Source organism: Emydura macquarii, unplaced genomic scaffold, assembly GCF_026122565.2.
Source record: "Emydura macquarii macquarii isolate MOO-44397 ecotype Brisbane River unplaced genomic scaffold, CSIRO-AGI_Emac_v2 contig_3128, whole genome shotgun sequence".
Lineage (NCBI taxonomy): Eukaryota > Metazoa > Chordata > Testudines > Chelidae > Emydura > Emydura macquarii.
Window position 1 is genome coordinate 6,917,152 of NW_027133265.1, and position 23,534 is coordinate 6,940,685.

The 23,534-nt window shown below is 40.1% G+C and overlaps 1 protein-coding gene across 2 annotated transcripts in view; it reads right to left on the bottom strand.

Annotated features, from left to right (window-relative positions):
* Window positions 1-23,534, bottom strand: part of UBE2K (ubiquitin conjugating enzyme E2 K) — a 63,571-nt gene that overhangs the window by 11,223 nt on the left and 28,814 nt on the right. For both annotated transcript variants that reach the window (XM_067531200.1, XM_067531199.1), the window contains 3 exons: window positions 22,935-23,028; window positions 10,989-11,047; window positions 7,275-7,357 (listed from right to left, as the gene is read on the bottom strand). In XM_067531200.1, the coding sequence (XP_067387301.1) occupies window positions 7,275-7,357; window positions 10,989-11,047; window positions 22,935-23,028 (236 nt within the window). The remainder of the gene's footprint in view (window positions 1-7,274; window positions 7,358-10,988; window positions 11,048-22,934; window positions 23,029-23,534) is intronic.

Consider the following 23,534-nt stretch of genomic DNA (forward strand, 5'->3'; position numbering starts at 1 on the left):
GGTTAAGACTTCGGAGTCTGGTCAGTTACAGATGATAATACTGTGGAGCCGAAGATAGCGTCTGAGAGGGACTCTACAGTAATCACATAATGTTCTGCGAAGGTATGGACAGACACCCATGTCGCTACTCTACAGATCTGAGACAGGGACATTCTTGAAGAAGGCGATCAACCTTGTGGAGTGAATGCAAACCAAATCTGGAGGGGTTATGTTGCAAACTTGGTAACATTGCCTAATGCAGTTCAAGACCCACTTAGAGAGCCTTTGGGCTGATATTGCTGAGCCCTGGGATCTGTCTACAATGGAAAGGAAAAGTCTAGGAAATTTCCTGAAAGCTCTTGCCCTATCTAAGTAGAAGGCCATGGCTCTTCTGACATCCAGGGTATGGCAAAATGGCTTCCCTGTTGTCTCGGTGAGGCTTGGGGTAGAAAGCTGGGAGGTGAATCAGTTGATTCATGTGAAATGGAGAGGTTACCTTAGGAATAAATTCTGGATGGGGTCTAAGCGTAAACTTGTCAGGGGAGAACACAATGTAGAGGCAATACATCATCCAGGTGGCTATTTCCCCTGTTCTCCTGGTTGAGGTAATTGCTGTCAGGAAGATTGTCTTCATACATAGATGCATCAGTGAATATGTGGCCATGGATTCAAACAGCAGCCTCATCAGTCCTTTCAGCACCACGTGTAGGTCCAACGTGTGGGTAAGAGGTTGAGCTTGTGGGAAAAAGATTACTATACTCTTGAGGAACTTCTTAGTAGTTGGGTGTGATAGCACCATGTATCCCTCAACAGGTTGATGGAATGCTGTTACAGCTGCTAGGTGGACCCTGAGGGAGGCTCAGAGATAGGTCCAATTTCTTCAGGGTAAATGCATAGTCCAAGATATGTGGTATAGTTGCCATTGTTGGGGATATTTGTTGGGCAGAACACTAAGTCTGAAATCTGGACTATTTCTGCAGGTAAGTGTGACGAGTTGAGGACTTCACGTTGTGTAATAGTATCTCTTGTACCTCTCTTGAACAGGAGTACTCTAAGTGCTGGAACCAAGCAGGAGCCAGTTCTTGAGGCAAAGAATCCCCAAGCTGGAATGTATGGAGTATGCCTTGTCCTGTGAGAGGAGGTACGCTATGGCTGGGAGAGAGATCGATGAATGTGTCACAAGCTGTGAAAAGTAAGGAAATTGTACTATAAACTGGTTGGCTAACTATGCAAAGCAGATATAGTGATCCTAATGGACAGCACACCTCTGTCTCTAGCCACGGACAGTTGAGACAGAACTGAGGAGGGTTAGCCTGGGCGCACTGGCTAGCTTTGTGGCGCAGCACAGGGGGACAGTGCATTTGTGGGCCTAACAGACACTACTACCAAAGTTCTCCAACCAGCAGTGCAGGGATGCAACTACATCTACCATACACCACCCAGAGGGACAGTACTTGAAGAAGAACAAGTAGTTATGGTTATACATTATAAAAGGGAAAATTTAAATTGGTGGTTAGAAACAACTTTAAAAAGAATAGTGAGATAATGAAGTGAACTGCAAAAAGTGATTGTGAAGTCATCGGCATGGGAGATATTTAAGGCTGGACACAAATTAGAAATGATCTGAGAATAATATAGTTGCTTCTGCCATGATGCTAAGGGATTGACCAGATAGCCCACTGAAAAGTTCTTCCAGCCTAAACAACATTAGGCTTCTCAGTATCATATTTATAAAGGCTAATGATAGATAAAGTCCACATCAAACAGCATGACTGAAAACTCAGCAACATTAGACTGCCCAAGAAAGCTTACCACAAAGACCATTACTGCATGCTGGCATATTCCCTACTAAAATATTACTGCTGTGAAACAATCACTATACATATCTGCAGCCCTAACAGATGTTCCAGGTATTCATACAAAGTTGAGTTTTCAGCTCCTTTAGTTAGCCTTGAGTTTCAATTAAGGAGCAGTATCAGATACATTAATTTTTCTTTAAGTCTAAAGTTTCTCATAGTAGTAAAACAGATTATTAGCCTGAAAGGTCAACATATTTTATGGTAAGACTGCTTGACAGGTCTCTTGATTAGACCACTATTAAATGCAGTTCTTTTTATTAAACCATCTTCCCACTGTATCTCTACCAGCAAGATGTTATTTAAAAAGCCTGCATTCAAAGCGGAGATAAAAGGGGTATTTACAAATTCACAAAGAACATGAGCATCCATGGCTACAGAGATTTTCAGTTTCAAAAACTTACCCCTGAGAGAAATTCATTAGACTTACTACAAGCTACTTTGCAAGCTGCAAAAATCTCCTGACAACAGGAAATGTAGTATTGAAGCTAATAAAACACTATGTTAACTATGTCCATTAGAATATAAAAGCCATTATCTGAGGAAAAAATACATCTAACTATACAAATATGTTCAACTATTTGAAGTTGTACCAACCACAAATAAAACTAATGAACATGAACCCATTGTTACAGTTTAGGACATCTGCACTTGTATTTACCCTCAATGGCCCAGCAAGGTCACCCCCTCTCAGACTTCCAGCTCTGCAGATGTTGCCTTTCTGGGTGGAGACCTACATCGTTCTTCCTTCTGACGGGTGTTTCCAGACTGCACAGTTCCCTGCCTTCACTGTGTCATTCCCAGCACAGGCAAGTTGCCAAAGGCCACCTGCTTGCCATCTCTTCAGAGATGGTTAATAGGTGTAATTGCTACAGTTATAAGATATAACACAGCACTTCCTTTGCAAGCCTACTTTATTCTTAAGGTAAAAAGTATTACAGAGAAAACATTACAAATAATAAAAGAACCTACACACATGCTAATAAACTTACCACACATCACCCCAACTCTCAACATGGGCCTCTGGCAGGAGCAGTTCTTCAACACCCCATCCCCAGTGTTTCCTTTGTGGTCAAAAGTTCATCATAGCCTCAGCTCAGAACCAGCCCTCAGTCTTATGAGATCTCAGTATGCCCAGCTCTTCCAACCCTACTCTAAGGATTGGGGCCCTCCTTCGACAAGGGATCCTGTCTGTTTGCTTTATCAGGAACAAGGCCATGAGCCAATTTAAAACCAGAGTTTCTGGATAAATAACCTTTCTTTGTCTGTTGGTCCCTGGTGAATCCAGTCTGAATTAGTATATGCAAACTTCTGCAGGGAGGTGGCTCCAAAGGATTGATAATGGAGGATGTACATTAGCATCTGCCTCCCTACTAGGGGAAGTACATACTATGGCACAACACCACAAACACACTTGCGTTTTTAATATAACGTATCTCAAAAGTATTATCCCTAATCCAATAAATCTTTAATTAATTCAATAAACTTTATCTTAATCCCATAAAATTTGTTCAGAATATTACACGATATTGCCAAATTTGTCACACCCAGTTTATACCCTCCTCCCCCCACAAAAAAAGGCTATCAAGTCATTTAGACCCAAATTCTGCCCTCGTATACACAAAAGTAACTCCTACAGGCCTCAGTGCATTAGAATTTGACCCTTAGTTTTAATTATAGTGACAACAATAGGAATATTTAGCAAGATCATTACAAGTTAAAGTTATGCTTCAAAACCAGATCTTGAAATCCTTTTAAAATACCTGACAAGAAAACTTATGAACTAACTACAAGTCCTAGAACCAAATGAATAAAACATTCAACCCTGGTAGCTGTCCTTTCTACCTTAAATACTTGGTGCAAACCATTTAAAACATCATGTTATTTATCAAGACAGAATTTTTTAGGATTGTCACTTTTTTAAATGCAGTCTTTCATTCCAGACACATAAGTAAATGTATTGTGGTATTTCTCAGTCTAAGTATAGTTAAAAACAGCAAATGTCACTGCAGAGTTAAATTCTACATTACAGTAAACAATTTTTTAAAAATATGTAGTGTGACTATTCATATTGACCCAGCAGCCAGTTTCATGAAGTGGACTATGTTCTTATGTAACCACAGAACTCATTTAACCTTACGCCAAGCTGTTTAAAAAAAAAAAAAAAAAAAAGAGTGATGACAGTGGAGTTCACCCACCAACAGAGACTACCTATAACCACAAAGGTAACCGATAAGCCTACCTTTTCCCTCAGGTCAGCAAGGAGCCAGAATCACTGAAAAAACATTCCCGCCACTCTCAAGCAACTGCCTTTGACTTGAAATACTATAATGGACTCAGTAAGAAGCTACAGCCAAGTCTTACATGCCCACTGCAACATAAAATCTTTGAACAGCACTAGGGGAAAATAGAAATAAAAAGAGGAAAAAGACTTTCTGGAAGATTCTTCCCCAACTCTTCTAAACCAAATAATAATAGATAGCTATTAAGAGCAATAGCATCACAGTAGCACCTACATGCCAAGTGAAATTGGTGCCCTATTGTGATGGGCACCATACAATCACATAGTGAGAGGTTGTCCTGGCCCTAAATGACTTTCGATGTAAATAGACATCATACTAAGAGAGGAAGAAAAAATGTTATCAGTATTTACAGATGGGGGATCTCAGGCACAGAAAGACTAAGTGACTTACCCAAAATCCACTACTGCCAATGCCATGTGTTTAACTATCACAAGTCAAGCCCCAAAAAATCATGACATTTTAAATACAATAAATGTTTGGATCTTTATATGCCTTCTGTTTTTGACCCATTACATTTCACATTTTTCAGCTTTTATCTGCAGCAATGAGGGACAGAAACTAATTTTACTTTTTATTAAACTTGAAATTCTTACGTAATCACTTGACTCCCGAAGCTTGGACCAAGGGGAAAAAAAAAGTCAAATATTGCAAGATTTATGGTAAAAATTACAAGAGCTGACAATACTGCGGGCACAGAGGGTCTGTGGCAGAATTGGAAATTCAACATAGCTCTCCTGACTCCAATGTCAGTGCATTAGCCATATGGCCATCCTTTTCCAAGGTATATGCTAATTAAGAATATATACCAAGCATGGGGAGATACCTATCCCACACCTACACCTTTTAACAAATGAAGATGAGGAACTGTCAAAGACAGATGTCAAAACATCTAGATTTATTTCATGATAGGAAAAATAAGGACAACTTCTGTTAAGCAAAATTCCAGCATCTTAATTTTCAGTGGGAGCTGTTCAGCACTTTTGCAAAATTGTGACATATTAGGTGCTTAAACACAGTCACAGACTAATATTTAGGGTGCCTATTTTTTAAAATACTGGCCTTGATATTCTGAGCATGTCAACAAAACAGGGGATAAAGGAAAACCACAAGACATAATGGATCTGGACTTTCAAAAATTTTTGACAAAATCTTTTCCCCTCGAGGCTACTAATGAAACTAATTAGTAATTAGCTTTTACCACCAAGAAAGAGAACTTGGTGTTCCTATGTAGTCCTCTGAAAACTTCCACTCAGTGCGCAGCAACAGTCAAAAAGGCTAACAGTATTTTAGGAACTATTAGGAAAGGGACAGACAATAATTCCACTATAAAGATCCGTGGTGTGCCCAGACCCTGAATACCATGTCCAATTCTGTTGCTCCATCTCAAAAAGGAATTAGGAAAGGTTCAGAAAAGGGTAACAAAAATTGATCAAATTTATGGAATGGCTTCCATACGCGGTGAGACTAAAGAGATATGGGCTGTTCAGCTTGCAAAAGAGATGACTGAAACAGGATATGATAGAAGTCTATAAAACTATGAATGGTGTGGAAAAAGTGAATAGAGAAGTGTTATGTACCCTTTCCCAGAATACCAACAAAAGGAAGTACTTTTTCACACAGTGCACATCTAAACTGTTGAACTCATTGCCACAGGATGTTGTGATGGCCTAAGGTATAACCGGGCTCAAAAAAGAACTAGATAAATTCATGGAGGATAGGTCCATCAGTCTAATTATTGTCAGAATTAGGAATTGGCTTTGTTTATTCCTACTTTTTCTGTCTCAGTCCCAAATAATAAAAAAGTCTGTTAATGTCAGATTGAAATAGAGCTGTAAAGCCCTAAATGATACCATTGTACACTGCCACACAACTTGTTAAATGTTAGGGTAACCCACTTGATGGGCATTTTGTGTCCCTCTCTGCACCTCAGCCACAAAGGATGAGAGGGTTATATCCCACAACTACAGAACCAGGCTCTTTAGCTCAAGCTTTCAGCTATGGAGGTTCCCTGGTTTGATCCCTGGTGTTAGCCAAGATGGTAGCAATAATGTAAGTGGGACTGAAACATTACCTTGACAAACTCATTATCTGTGAATCAGGGAGAGAGGGGGACAGATAACATATACTGACTAGTGGGTTACATGCGCTATACATAAATCACATATGCACAAGTATAACATTGCATATTAACTTAAATAGAAGATGACATGGTAATAGTCAAAAATAATGTAGAAGTTAAAATGTAACAAAACACACCTCATAAAAAAACCTAGGAGAAAAGTTCAATAGTTACAACATGGATTATTCGCAGGCACATTCCACATGCTTTGGTAATTTGAACTTTTTCAAAAGTAGACTGATGAATAAAATGACAGGAGTGGACCAGTAACTAAAGGACAAGTGTCCTATTCCACTCTTTTACATTTCTCCAAATGCCTTACAAGTAAGTGTTGGCTAGCGGATAATCAACAGTCTTAATGCAATATACAATATTAGGATATAAATCTCTTTTCCATCTTCCATCTTTTTTGCTTCCTGCTTTCTTATTGCTTTCCCGTTCTTTTCATATTCTGAAGTTTCCACTTCACACCCTACTTCTGTTAATCTAAAGTTTCCATACCAAATATTACTATTCTACCTATAATAATCACTCTCTGCTCTAATCCAAGTGCTAGCAAAGTAGCAGAATGAAGATAAATATTTCAATTTGCTGTGCTGCTTGCACCTGAGCTAACCATCAGGTGAGGCAGATCGAGAAACATGCAAAACACACAGAGAGGGATTTGTAATATTTGTTACTGAAGGGGTGGGTGGGAAACTTGTGCATAAAGGGAATATGAACATTACAAAATAGCAAATATTTATGGATGAAATTAGACATTCCTCCTCTACCTATGTGCCTTAAAATACCTGAGCTTTTCTCCTCGTTTCTCTCTACTGAATACACACCTTCCAAAACTTTCCAAAAAACCTACCTCATAAGGATACTATCGGCAATTCAAAATACTATATGAAAGTATTTTATAAGCTTTAAGAATGTGCATGAAACTCTGAAGCCATACTATAGAAACTACAGATATCAAGTCTGCACTTTAGTTTTAGTGTTCAAATCCGAGAACTGTATGGAGTATCTTACCATTGATCTTTCAGGATATCCAAACAAATGGCCCCAGTGACTGAGCTAATGTTAGGATGCCATATTTTGGTGATAAACCGCACCTAGAATATAAGATAAGATTTTTTTAAATAAAGATAGTTATTAAATATGCCTCATAAGGCAAGACATTCAAAACACCTTTTAAAAATTCTGTTGGAAATACCGCTTACAATAAGTTATTTGAATTAATCTTGGAAAGAAAAGTACTAATTTAAGATAGACCTGGGGCACAGCAGAGTGCAAGATATACATGAAATAACATATGCCACCAGGCTTCATTACATTACATTTTTGTGGGGAATCTTGTCAGGAATCTTGTTCTATCCAGAGACAGTAGGATCCTAGGGCTAGTCTTTCCAATTTGACACTGAGGCCTTTCCCCAACTCCCCTTAGATATAAAGAGCTCCTTCTCTCCTCACCCATACAAAGCAACTCTGCTTTAAGGCCTTCTCTACACCAGTCTAGGACATTTTTACAAAACAATTCTCAACAGTGCCACTGATTCAACACAACTCAGAGGCCAAACATAGACATAATCCAGCAGCTACTTACATCACTACCACAACCACGTTAGCTAAACATGCTCCCTCAGTGGTTTGAACTATTTAATCTATTGAACTAAGTTGTTGAGCCTTATATGCACTCAGGTTCCTACTTGTTCAGCTAAATTGGTGGTAGCAACAGTACGAATATTGCTTGTAAGATTCTCTAGTGAAGACAAGGCCTCTCTGTACTCATTTCATAACCATCCACCTCTAGTCCCCTCCTCAGCCAATGCTCACCAGCTAACCTAAAACAGAACTAGATAATAAATCATTTCCTCTGCTGTTGAAGTACCGATCCCTCCCTTCCCAATACCCCACTCACGTTAATTTTTGCACTGAAATGATTTGTTTGAATGGCATCATTAAGAAAAATTATTTGAATTCTGTTTACAACACTAGAGGCCTGAGTAAGCTATAATAAAAGCTGTGGCATTTTCTTCAAACCAAATTAGTCCTCTATGAGCAACACACTCAAAGATCCCCCACTAAACTCTTTCAAACCCCTCCTCTCATACTGTATTCCAACTGCAATCCAGCTATTTAGATTTTACCTCTTTCTTGTCTCAACATATCTGAGTGCCCTGTTCCTCCCTTCCCCTTTAATAAAGTAAATGTATTGTATTGATCTTGGTTGTATTGTTTCAGTTTCTGCCTTTCAACTGTAAACCTCTCAGGGCACAGAGCCATGTTATTTGTCAGGCACAAACCTCCTATTGCACAGCACTATACACAACTCAGTGTGTCAGTGTATAAATAAACTTTAGACAAGAGCATATTAGCTCTGCCTTTGCAGAACAGAAAATAATGCAGGGAGTTTGAGCCCTTTATTAACACCTCCTGTCTGAAAACCATTTTAAAGATATAAAGAAGTATGTAAGTGCTAAGTATTATTCCTCATGGACTATGAGAAATTAATGGCTGACAAAGTACATTCTGCACAAGACGTCAAAGCCTGGTAGAGGAGAGCATAGCATCTAGGACTGCAACCGTAGACTATAGATGGAGCCCCACTTAGACCAGCCCACATTCAAACCCAGCAGAAAAGGACTAATGAGCACATATTTAACTAAAAAGGAACTGCAAAACCACATTCCCAGGATAAACAGTAAGACTGAGCATCTGTGCACTGAGATCCAAGCAACCCTTCTACAGATGTTGGAAATAGAGGCTATCAAGCCCTAGAGTAGTAGTTACTTAGCTGTGGTCCACAGACCCCTGGGGTTGCTGCCTCCACCCCGTGCTTCAACTCCATCCAGAATACAAATGGAAGGAAGGAGCCACCAACAGTGGAAGTTGCCTCCTCCATCCCATCTCACTCCAGACCCAAAAAAGCAATCTACAGTATCAGAGCTAGGAGCCAACTGCCCAAGAAAACCATCAAACCCTCCATATTATGTGCCAGAGTGAAGAGAGCCAGAATCCAGTCCAATGAAGTGCTTTAAGGACAGAGAGGAAGTCAGGAAAGCACCAATGAGCAGGTTTAGAAGATCTGTAAAGGGAGGAAGAAATCAGGACCTATAGAGTAGGTCTGGGCAGGAGAGATCCAGGAACATTTTTAAAAGGGGCAATTAATTGTATGTATGTAAAGAGAGAGGGGACAGACTTCAGGAGAGAACAAACTGTATGTGACCATTTTGCGCACGCGTGCTCACTCACTCACTCGCCTCCCAATATATTCACCATGTCACACAAGCAATTCTCCCCATGCAAGGAATGAGTGTAATTGCCAGAAGGATGTCAGGCAATCACCAATTCAAGTGTGATTTGAAAGGGAGGGAGGTGGATCCACAGTATGATCAGTTTACTGAGAAGTGGTCACACTATTACAGCCTGCCTTACAAGGCCGAACCTTGAGACATTTTGTCAAGATTTGAAAATCTTTAGACTTCTACCAAGATAACCTACCAGCAACATTAATTTAAGGGCTGGAGGCCTAGGGCAATCCAGCCCATGTCAATTATCAAATACCGCTGGGAAAGGAGTAAAATGATTGTAAAAACTAGCAAGTGGCTCTACTGGAGGGGCTGCAGGCAGAGACAGTCACCTTGCAGCAGTCCCTTCGGAAGAAAGTCTCCAGGTGGTAAGCCCTGTGCATCATGGCTGGGTAGAACACTTTGTTTTCCTTTTTGAGTTTGTGGTCATTTGGACAATGGAGCACAGATCCAAGATCTAATTTGGTGGGGCTGGTGAAGAAGCTAGTGTCTCATATGGTGAAGAATGTGGGCACAATGATCAGTCCCATTACAAAGGTAGAGTGAAGTCAGTTGCATGTTTATAAAAAGGGAAACTGAGCCATGGTGCCACACAGCCTCCCCAGGCCATGAGGGGGCTCAGGGACAAGTCACACCATTACAGTTCAATGGCAACACCATCGTGAGAAGGCCAGACTCAAAACCCGAGCAACATGTCAGAGGGAAAGAGGTACCCTTGCTACAAGTTACTATCTGTGGACCCTGTATGGAGGTTTTGAATCATCTTCCAGCTAGTTGGAATCCAACAAATTTGAAGCCCACATACCCTATGGCAACTGGAAGACAGGAATGCACTCTCAATGTGTTGGTATTTGTACCTCTATCCCTTACCCTAGGACATCTTCAGTATTGTCAGGATGGCATCTGCCATTCTTTCCCATCTTGGGGTGTTCTTCCCAAAGGGCAACAGAGTGAAAGTGAACAGATTCCTATCCATTTCACTGAAATAGCAGCTGTAAGATCGCCCCGCATGTAATTCTCATTCAAGTCACAGAAGAACCAAAACAACTATCTATAGTTTAGTTATTACTATACACCTGGAAGATCAAGCCAAATACAACCCATGGAACCCAAGGAATTTGTTACTTCTTTACTAGGAGCACATAATATAGGCCTATTATAGCTTTTCTTAAAAAAAGAAGATTCAACACTTCATTCTGAATATGAACAATTCTCTCCAAATCTAGTAAGAGCAATCTTCAAACTGGTTTATCAGACAGATTCTTGACAGCTGAAGTGATTAAGGAGCTGCATATTTGCTCCACCTCTGCCTCTATCCAGAAAGCACTAGAAAATAGAAAAAAGATAAAGAAATACCAAAGAGGAAGTCTACTACACAGAAATACAACAGCTGACATGACATTAAGAAAGACATCCACAAAAATGTTTACAATACCTTAGGAGGATTAAAGGGATATGTTTCTGGAATTTTTATCTCTAGTTGATATCTCCCTCCTGCAAAAACCAAAACATAGAAGTGAAAGATGATACTGATTTCAAGAGTGTTAACATACTATGATCTCCAAAAAAAGTTAAACAAATATGATTCTAAATTTACCTTACATGGATACTGTCAAATAATGTAATCATATCCACAAGAAGTTACTTTAGTGAGAAATACCTTTCAAATACACATATATGAATGCAGTTTATTAAAGTCATATTCCTACATTTTATACAAATCTGACTAATACATATTTCCAAGATATTCAATTTTGTTTTTTAATCTTCAACTTCCATTTTTTTCTCATCAGAACATTTTTCATATTAGATAGACCTTCAATTTAAATAATTAGAATACCCAACAGAGCAGACACTAAAATAAAAATAAATCATATCCCATGTAATGATGCCCAGTATTAGTACGAAACACACACTAAAGAATTATCCATTGTACTCCAACATTGACACCCTTAAGTTCTCTATCTTCAAAACACTAAATCAAAATTAGTTCAATTTCAGTTTAAATTATTTAGAACTTGAGGATATTCTACGGTGTAACTTAAGAAAGGAGTCCACACAGTTTTAAAATTTTTCAGTATGCTTTGAAAAGAATAACTCTCAACACTTCAATTCACCACATGCAATATACTACTTAACTGGTTGCTGTGACTCCAATTCTGCAAATACTTATGCATGAGTAATCCCAATGAGGTTAAACAGGACATATAATATATATAATAATGGGAGGCAAAGGCCATGTCTACACTATAAAGTTTTGCCAACACAAATTATGTCGACATACAGCCACCACAGTTAGTATATCGCTTGTGTACTTGCAGACTTAGCTACTTGCGTCGATGGAGCCACATGCTCACCAGAAGAGCTTGTGTCAATGCACAGTGCAGTGCACCATAGGTAGGTATCCACTGTGCAACCTTCTACCATTCAACACACTGTCTTTGAGGTAGTTATGGCAATGCACGGTGGTGCAGAAACAAGTCATGTACTGGTGACTGGGAACAAGAAGTCTATTTCCCATAAGTCAATATTCTCCAGACCATAATATCACTATGCCATAATTTTTGGGCCTATTTTCAATTTCCCATGAACCTGTGTGGGATTTGTCGCTGTTGCCATCTCTGGCAGCAACATGGAGCCTGCTCAGCTCTCCACTATTATCAAGAGTGTAGCAAGCACAGGATTCATGATCCTTCAAGTATTTGCAGCACTGCAAGAACCACAATGGAGAACCTGATGATTTCCAGGCAATTTGCTGTGGAACATAGTGAGATTCAATTCAAGATTGTTGGTGGTGTTCATGGAGCAGCTGCAGATGGTGGAGTGCCTCTTCTGAGCCCCAAGAAATGAGCAGTGAATTGGGGATCACATAGGAATGCAGGCTGTGGAAGATGATAAATAGCTACAGAACTTTCAGATGCACAAGACCACATCCTGGATTTGTGCCCTGAGATTGCTCTAGACATCCAGCGGAGGGACACCAAACAGAGCTGTACGGATAGTGGAGAAGCAAGTGAGGATCATACTTTGGAAACCTGCAAGCCAGATTGCTGCCGGTCAATGTGAAGTCATTTTGCAGTTGGAAAAGCCACTGTGGGGACTGTTGTCATGGAATTGTGTAAGGCCATTAATCTGTGTTCTGCTATGCAGGACTGTGACTCTTGGCAATGACATAGTGGATAGATTTGCAGCTATGGGGCACCTAAACTGCAGTGGAGTGATAGACAGCATGCATGCACATCCCCATTTTGGCTCCAGATCACTTTGCCACAGAATATATCAACATCAGAGAATACATCAGAAAGGGCTACTTTTCCACAGTTACGCAAGCGTTGGCGGGGACACTTCACTGATATCTATGTTGGCTGGTCAGGGAAGATGCATGACGAAAGCTACAAGCAAGGATATTCTTTCCTAACTGCCGCATTACCACTGGCAATTTTAAATGACAATAGTGTTCCCGGGAGACCCAGCCTATCCCTTACTTCCTGGTTCATGAAGGTGTACACTGGCCACCTTGACAGCAGCTAAGAAAGATTCAACTACAGGCTCAGCAGGTGCAGAATGATAACCGAATGTGCTATTGGTAGACTGAAAGGGCATGGACGTTAACAAAGCAGATTGGATCTCAGTGTGAAAAATACCCCACTGGCATAGCTGCCTATTGTGTCCTGCATAATGTTTGTGAAGCAAAGGGGGAAAACGTGCCACAGACGTGGAGCAACTGTCTGCTGAGTTTGAACAGTCAGACTAAAGGACTATCAGATGAGCTCAACAAGGCATTATATGGCTTAGGGAGGGTTTGAAAGAACACTAACAGCAAGCCACAATAATGTGCTGTGGTATACTGTCCTCAACCTGGGGTGGCAGTTTGGGGGCCTGTTAGGAACTGTGATGCTTGCTGCACATCTGTGCATATATCAGTGACAGTGCAGCTATTACTATGCACCTATTACTACAGTTTATGACTACAGTATTTGGCACTGATCTGATAGGTTGTGAATATACAAGACCACTATTTTCACTCCCAGCAGTCATTATACATCATGTTTTGTAAACTAACAAAGATGAATTACTTTCGAAACAAAATTGTTTAATTGACTTAAGAGAACAGCTCCAAAAAATAACCTGAAGGACTCAAAAGTAAATACATTATAACTTTAAAAAGTTTAAGCCCCTTAATAAACTAATCAGAGGCAGGAAAACTGATGTCCAATGTGGCTACGCATACATTCACCGTGGCTCTCATAGGTCAGTGTATGTGAAGCTGTGGTTGTCCAAGCTTTCCACCAGTGTGGAGTAGTATGAGTAGACGTTCTGGCCCTGAGGAATGCTGAGGGGGCATGTAGGAAGGCACTATGCTGCAGTTCTCCATCAACGGCTATGGCAGTCAAGCCTGGGATTGCTGAACCTGGAGGTCAAGTGTCTGCAGGACTTGCATTTGCTGATGGAAAAGCTCCATTATATCCTAGTGCATCTCTCTCTCCTTTTCCTACACCTTTCTCCTTTCTGCTCTTTCCTTCTCCATTCAACCTGCAGTATTCACCCTCCAGGCCCTCTGTTCAAGGTCTGATGCAGCACTGGCTTGAAGGATCTCACATAACATGTCCTCCTGCATCCTTTTTTCTCCTGCTTCCCTAGATCAGTTGTTCCACTGATGTGAAGGGCATCCCCCCGGCTCCAGGCTGCACTGGCCACAGATGCAGATAAAAACACAAAAAGATACCATTGTCAGGATAGTAGGAATGGACAATGAAACATTAAAATTCAGAACTCCCCTTTTTCTCCTGCTCCCCTAAACTGTTAAACAAGACAAGCGTACTGACACTTCTGCTTTGGAGTTCCTTCCTGGTGCCACTCTCACCACAAGCCAGAGTAAGGGAAATGAGGAGGGAAATTGCTCAGTTACATGAAAGTAGGGCAATTGCACTGAATACTGGCACTATTTTCCATAAGTGGTGGTTAGCAGATATCTCATTGCTGAGTGTAACAAAGGCAGAGAGAATACAGCTGCTGCTGGCATTCCAAAGCTGCCTGGGCCATGTGCCATTAGCCTGTTTTGGTGCCTGCTGAAATTATCACAACCTGGCATGGGAGTGTCCTACCATAGAGGAAAAAATAAGGCTGCCATCCCCAGAAACCTGTGGGAGAGAATTGCAGAGCACTCTATGGAAGTTTCACTGAGATCTTTCAGCCGAATTCAAGGATTATCCTTGTGTACATAAACCAACTGCTTGGCATGACTCCCACAGCCTAGCTCTATAGTGGAATTACAGGGTGCCATCCCTGTAATGGAAAATTTATTTACACACTTACCAGAGGTTCCTTCGCCTGCATTGGGCTGGACCACGCTCGACTGGCAGGACAGTGGAGCAGTCAAACAGAGGTCCTGGCTTGCTGAACAGCCTGATCCCCCAGTTGCCTGTTCCCCATACTTCTCTTCCTCGTCCACCTTCTTCTCCTGGCTGTTCACGACAGGGTCCGGTGGCTCAGGCTTCTTGGTGGTATCCACGGTGGTGCATGGGGTCTCCACCAAGTATGACATTCAGTTCTTTGTAAAAGCAGCAGATCTGTGGATCTGCACCCAATCAATTGTTGGTCTCCCTGGTCTTCCGATATGCCTGCCACAGTTCCTTGGCTTTCATGCAGCACTGCTGCTGGTCTCTGTTGCACCCCTTCTCCTGCATCCGTTAAGCAATCTGCTTGTAGATGTCAACATTTCTATGACTGGTTTGGCGCTGTGCCAGCACAGCCTCTTCTCCACACAGGTCCAGAAGATCCATTATCTCCTGTCTAATCTAGCAGGAGTGCATCTCAACCGTGTAGCCATATAATCAGCTGGGCAGTGTCACACAACAATGGATTGTTGCTAAGTGCACTCATTCAGCTGAGCATTCAGGAAACGGCATTTCAAAAATTTGCAGAGGTTTTAAAGGGGCTTTGGTCTATGTAACCCCTGAGCAGTGGAGCTAACAACTGTGACTAGTGGTCAGTGTGACTAGAGGCATTATGGGACAGCTGCTGAAGAACTGTTACACTCAACACTACACGCTGGGTTAACCTCCATACATCAACTATGGTTGTCTGCTGCTTGGGGACGTGATGTTACCATGTCGGAATAATGGGGTACTTATATCAGCGGGAGACAAATTTCAGTGTAGACACATGGATAACTATGGTCAATGCAAAGTCGTTTATGTCGACCTAACTTTGTAGGGTAGACCAGGCCTTAGACATCCAAGCTCCTGTTATAGTATGTTACCTTGCTAGAAGCATTTCTACAAACATTCACAATTTTAGTATTATACCACCTATTCCTAATACCACGTCCTTTGGGGAGTTAAGCATTTCTTATTCCAAAGATATTGTTAGTAACATTTATAATCCTCTACCAATATTTCTGTATTTTCAGGCAATACCAACTTATCTACATTCTCTTTCTAGTTGCAATCTCTCCAGCGCTGCTTGTCTGGCAGTAATTTCATGGACCACAGCACTGCAAGTGATTAGGAGAATCTATATAACAATTTATATTGAGTTTCCATCAAGTTGCAGGCAACAGCACTGTTCCTTGTATACATTATTCTCTCATTCCATTCTTGTTCTTCTATTTGGAAGTCAAAAGCTTTCCTTCCCAATTACCCTTACAGTTTACTATGTAAGATTTGATACATTCTAGCTGTAATTCCTTCCAGATGAGAGTTCAGGAGTAGTCTGCATGGCCCAGTTCCTGCAAGTTACTCTGCACAAGCAGAGACTTGTTTCTACATAGGCACAGGGGTCTGCCAGGATTAAGTAAATTGCAGGACCAGAGTCTAAATTAGTTTTTCTATGTACTGTCTTTTTTCCTGTGGGAAAGCTACATTACTAATAAGAGGAAGTTACAGAGTCCCTCTCCCTGTTTCTTACACTATTCAGTGTAATAAATTCTCCAAAGAAGTTACTCTCATATTTTTGGCACTTTCTGCAACTATTGAAACTCTCTAAAGCAAACACTAAGTTCACTAACTGAAATTACTTTATATGTAATAGAAAAATTGAAATCAAAGCCTGTATTTCTAGTGATGTCGTAATTAAGGAATTTAAGTGTACATTTCTTACTCCCACCCACAAAAGAGGACTGGAAGATTTAAACTGAACTTTTTTCACCTTTCTGAATCTAATAAAAAACATTTATACTTAAATCAACAGCTATAATTCAAACAAAAACAGAAGACAATATAGTCAGGATTTTAAACGTAACTCAGCAATGCTGTCTTCTTATAGAACTTAGACGGTACCACACTATTCCTAACACTTTATTGGCATAACTAACACATTTATTTTTAAAAACTAATACAGCAAATGAGCTAAAAGACAAATGCTGAAAATGGGAAAGGGTGTGAAATATGTAAAAATACAAACTAGCAGACAAAACGCAATTGTTACAAAAGAAAGAGCCAAAGTAATTGACAGGGCAAATTAAGCTATGCCAATAAAACAAAGCATTTAAAAACTGAAAACAGGAAGAAGAATGTGCACTGTCTGTCTCAACTGTTAACTCTTTGGAGAAAGGACAAAGGTTTTATGTTTTTATAAAGCACCTAGCACAATGGAGATGGATGGAAGATTGTCTGAAATGTGGGTATAGATCCTGCTGGTAAAGATCTAAAAAGGTTCTGCTGACTCATTATCCCACCTGAATATAAGGAAGGAAGTAGTGGCTCTTTGGGAAGAGAGGATCTAAGGCAGTGGTTCCCAACCTTTTTGGTTTGAGGGCCACCAGTATCATTTTTACAACCCTGAGGGGACACCAGTCTCTGCCAACAGGTCCCTCCTCACCCACTGAAGCCAGATGGAAGGAGCAGCCTCCTCGCTGATCTCCCATCTTCTTGGCTGCAGCATGGAAACCACATGTGTCCTGTAGCCCTCTGCACTCCACCTGGGTACCTAGGCAGTAGCTCCCTTCTGCAGCCAGGGGGATGGAAGATCAATGCTCCCCTCCCTCTGGCTCCAGCAGGGACACCAGAGCCTAGGGTCCCAGGCAGAGTGCTATGCTCTCAACTGGAGGTGGGGGAGAAGAGCACTGATCTCCCCTCCCTCTGATCCAGCAGGGACCCCAGCACCCATGGACCTAGGTGGAGCGTTTTGCTCCAGCCAGGGGGAGGGGAGTGCTGATCTCCCATCCCCTTGGCTGCAGCAAGGAGCCTGCACCAGTCTTTTAGCCCTGCGAAAATAGGCTCTGCCTGGGTCCTTAGGCAGCGACTCCCTGCTGCCGCCAACAGGGAGGGGAGCCGCGGGTCACTTTGAAACCCCCCGCGGGCCACTTTTGGCCCCCAGGCCACAGGTTGGGAACCACTGATCTAAGGTATAGGCTTAGCAGTCAAGACTGGAGAGATTTAAAATGAATTTAGGCATATTTTTCTTTTTTGTGAATTATGGAAAAAAAAATTCAGAAACAAGTGAGTTTGAACTCAAAATAGCATGTACACTATGTTTGTAAAGCAGACTGGAAAAGGCAACAGGTGGCACATTTTTGAATACTATATAAACAGCAATAAGATGAAGTACAAAGCAAAGCCACAGTGGCTAAAATCCTAAAAGTGGGGTGGAGGCAAAGTTGGCCAACAATTTCAGTAAAGTAAGTTTGATTTGCAGCTCACACGTGAACACAAAATACAAATGAAGACAAATAGCAGGGAGACAAAGGCAAGGCATAAAAAACACAGATTTTCAAGCAAAGCAATCTGAGAAAGAAGTGAAAAGCTCCCTCTGTAGGACTGCAAGAAGTTTGCTACTGGATTGCAAAATTCAAAATTGCTCTTAAGAGTTTGCTGTTCCATACTATTTTGTCTGGATTTCAAATCAATCTACAGATATCACAGCAAACTTTGCAAATGTAATTTAAAGGCAAGATTTCATTCCCTGCAAGGACAGGGCCTATCACGACTTTGGGTAACATGTTCTACTCTGCCATACAAATAAAGGATCCACCTGACATTTATAACCCTAATAGCTAAGTCAGCAGGGAGCAATACACTAATACTATTTATACATCACCATGGACATGCATGGCATTTACAGACAAAAATAATTATAGGCCCCTGTTACAAAGAGCTTACAAACTAAATTAACTTTTATACACATTTATCTAGATACAGATTAACTTTATTTGCTCATTATTTATTATTGTTACATGTCTTGAAATGCAATAGATTGTAGTATAAATGTAATTTCTGTATGTACCTCAATATTTCTGCTGAAACTGTTTCGTAAGTTCTTAAATATTCAAAAGCTTTGCTTTTTCTATTACACGGATATTAGGAAGTCCGACACTTAAAAGCCCAGACCAAATTATTAATCACTACTGGATGAAAGCTCTTATTTCAGAGTCCTTATCATGATGTGATTCACAAAGCAAACATTGAATAGTTTTTTTGAGGAAAGAAACACCCCTACCACAAATTATCTCAAGTCTAATATTACTAGATTTACTGTACTCACTCACCTGATATGAAACAAATACATACACTAAGAAATGCAATTATTATGATTGTGGTTCACGAGTCTGTCATTAAAGAGGTTTACCAAAAAAAACCCCCAAAACCTTAACACACCTGTCTTTAGACTACCATTTCATAACATTTTTAGAGAGAGTGTCATCTGCTGAAAAGCAGAACACACCAGCCATTAATCTGGATTTCCAGAGATCTTACTATATACTTTTTTGTAACATGGCCTGAACCAATCCAATTCAGGCTGTGATCTTTTAATATTCCACAAGCTAAGTACAGTTGGACCTGATCAATTTTTGGGTGGGAAATCTTCAAAGAAAAGATACTGAAGGAAGTGTGTTAGTAATTCATTAGATGGCAAGCTTCCTTTGGATCCAGTATTAAACTAATAAACCAATATGGCCTATGGAGCACTTTTCTATAGGAATTTACTATTTTCAGAAACGTGAAACCAAGGTCCTTAACATTTGTGGCATTTAAAAAAAAACGTCATATACAGAACCCTGCAAATCCATGGATATCTGCTTTATATCCATGAATATCCGCATCCACAGATGCAACTGTATTGTTTACCATCTTTGCGGTACACAGAGCAGATACGTTTCCAAATTTCTGAATTCGCACAGGTCTTTAGCAATGAGATAAGATGCTCATGTGGCTGCAGATTATACATATAAAAGGTGGAGTGTGGATCACAGGTTGGATACAAGTTAATTATCACAGATGCAGATCGGATGTGGATCCAAATTTCTGTATCCATACAGGGCTTTAGTCACGTGGCACTTCTCCGTAAGGTTAACCCTAATATTCCCCTGCAACTTCAACTGGATATTCTTCATTGTTTATCCTGAACAATTGTGCAGCATGTTATGGTTTTGTCTATATGAGGTATGTACACACACTCCTGTGTGCATATTTTATATATATATAAATAAATAAATAAATAAATACATAAAACTATGTTAAAAGAACATTCAGGTTGCAAAGTCAAGCATTCAAAAATTAGGAAATGCCAGAATTAAAGTTGCTCATGTAACCTTAATTTGGCTGCCTTGCGAGTACACACTATAATATAATCCAACTACTTGATCATGCTATTTTTTCCCCAGACAGAATCCATGCTTCATTCAGTGTACAGGAAAGGACGGTGCTCACTGAATAAGTAGCTATTCATTTTTTTTAAAAATCCTCATCAATGTGTCCAAGCCTTACAAACCTCACATCATCCAAACCTTGCACTAAATACAGAATTACTGATTTCCTCCTGGTGTTTCTATAGTGCTCTTCTCCTACTATCTAAGTACTTCACAAGCATTAATAAGTTTGTCTTCATGATACCCAGGTGAGATGGGGAGCATTATATTATTACAATTTTTTACAGACTGGGAACTGAGATACAGCGATTAAGCACAAGATTGTTCATAAGTGGCCAGTAATTTTGGATGCCCAGCTTCAGACACCAAAGGTCTGATTTTTCAGAGTACTCAGCATTTTTACAGCATATTTACATGGTCAAAGCACAAATACTGTTGACTTGGTTTCAGCTGCAAGTGCTTTGCCCTTCTGCAAAATCAGGCCCAAAGTATCAATATGGGCATCCAGAAGGTGAGAAATATACAACTAGTAGTCAATTGTGAAAAGTTTGGTTTTAGTGGCATGCCTAGCATCACATAGGAATTCTGGGGCAAAGAATCTAGTTCTCCAGGTTGGCATTCAAATGTTTTAATCAGGAGATATCCTCTCTCTTCCTGCAGTTGTTTGCCTCAGTTGCTACAAAACTTCTAAATACAACAACAACTGAGGAATGGTTCCTATAGGCAACAGCCTCAATTATAACACAACCCTGATAGATACCCTGAGCACCATGCATTCTGTGCATTGACATGGTAGGGGTCCTGTGGGAAAAAATAGGAAAATGAATTATGGCTGTAGAGGCAACCTTAATTCTGCCATTTCCTAACATCTGAGTGCTTGACTTTGCAACTTAACATTCTTTTAACATAACCCTGTGAGAGTCACTGACAGCACTAGAACCTTTAGATCAGGGGTTTTCAAACTGGAGGTCATGAGGTTATTATGCACGGGGGTCGCGAGCTGTCTGCCCCCACACATGCCGGAGCTGCAGCTGTCAGCCCTGTGCATGGCTGACAGTCAGAGCTCTTCAGAGCTGGGTGGCCAAAGAACAGCGGCTGCTGGGTACTCTGAAGGCAGCACCACGCCCAGCAGCTGCACAGAAGTAAGGGTGGCATGACATTGGGGGGGGAGGTGGCGGCATGTCATGGCACGGCATTGGGGGGGGGGTGTCATCATCACAGCCTGAAATATTTTCAAAGGGGGTCCCAGCAAAAAAAAGTTTGAGAACCCCTGTTTTAGATCCATAGCACAGACCCCTCTACAACTTCAGCTGACAGGGTAACTTGTAGCAAATACAAGCTATTATCCTCTGTGGACCATACACTGCAGAGAGGATGAGACATTTTGCCAGTGGGTTCTCACATATATTTCTTGGGAGCAGAGATATGTTGGGACTCCAGTTACTCCTGCTCCCAGTTTCTGTGGTCTGGTGCTAAAGCAGTCCCCACCAGCTAGGAGAAGTAATCACAGGAAAAATACTACTAAATCCTGGGTTATCATGCTCAGAGATGGAATATTCTGAGACTTTTACTGCCAGCCTCTACAAACCTCTATTGAGCATGTATGAACAGCAATTTTCAGAGACTTGTAATTCCACTAAATGTGGGAAGATTTTCACAGGAATGACAAAAGGCATATGTCTGACTCCAGAATGACACCCTTATCAAATTTCAAGTCCCTGCTCCAAAGCTTGGAAGTATCACAGCTTCTCTGTGAAAGTTTATAAGAATGTTTTAGCATTGGCAAAAGAGCTTATTTTCTCATAGCCTTGCCTTTTTGGAAACAACTGAACTGTTTTTGCTGAAAATTTCCCAGAGTTTAGCCTGAGCCAGACAACCAGAATGGAAAATTTTGGCCCATACAGTTAAATTTCAGCCAAGCTATAAGCACCTAAAAACAGAGTCTTTTGGCATATGTCAAGCAACCCTAATTTTAGGAATCACTGCCAGCTTCACCTGTATTATATGCACACATAGACACAATGTTACAAATGTAAAGATAATTGAGCAATTTGGTATTTCTAGGTAAAATGCACTAAGTCATTTATATATGGAACAAAATCTCTTGTCTTGGTTGTGATTAATAGCACAGACAGACAAACTAGTAAGTAGGCCACATGATTTTCAGGAGAATTGTAGACATCCAGTCTGAGGCTCCATGGAAAATTAAATAGAGGGATCTATGGAAATCAGGTAGACCTCCAAATTTCCTCTGATGGAGAGATAACCCTCCTTACAAGTTGAAAAAATAAAAATACCTTTGAAGAACCACACATTCTCTACAACAGCTCTTGGTAACCCATGCTGGATAATTACTCTCTAGATTCTGTACTCTAGATTTCTCCAGGCCCAGATTGCACATTTGTTTCCAGATCCAGAGATAACAGTTACAAACCTACAAATGTCCCCCAAGCATGATAACTACATCTTGTATCATAGAACTAAACATTATACTACACCTTTTGCAATTCTGTTGCACAGCCTAGACTGCAACTTAGTCCTTGCAAGGTGCATGGTAAAGTTTGTTATGCTACAGACTAAACAGTACTTTTTAATATGACTATATGTAAATTCAAATGAAACATTTTCAAAGTTTAAATTTAAATATTTAATTTAAAGCCACATACATTAATGGCTCAATTCAAAATATATAGTTCTTTATTTCTTTTTATTTTGTAAATTACTTTCTAAAACAAAGCAACCTAAGACACATAATTTGAAATGTACAATTTCATATGCAAAAACATTACTTGCCTTCATATGGTGTGTCCGGAGGTCCTGCTATTTCTCCTCTTAATTCTGTAAAATTCTCATCTACAAGATCTACTTTAATTTGATTTTTGCTCGTCTTAAAAATAAACAGAGAAAAACAGTTATGAGTAAGTCATGTTTGATACACAGCTTCCTAAAAAATATTCAAAAATTTTAGATGTTTCTTAAAACAACCCATTTCAGATAGCTATGTTCCAATTAATTGTATTTAATTTAAAATATAACTATGCAGCATTACACGTCTCCAAAATAATATGTATAGAGCCACTAACATAGACAAGGGGATTCAGGAGTCTGTAGAGTATCTGAAACTACTTTTAAAATCTAGTAAATTAAAAAAATTATGTTGACAGTGACTCTTTAAATAGCTATTTATTCTGAATACCTTAAACAAGATAATAAAAATAAACTGATTAAGAGTCACTGATTTTAACTTGATTGTTTTAAACAGAATAATAGTTTCAAGTGATATATTAAGCATAATCATAATTTCATTAAAATACAGCAAGACCTCTCAAAAATACTGTCTGACCTATATTTGAAACAATGTAATATCCTAAATATAAATATTAAAGGAAGTCT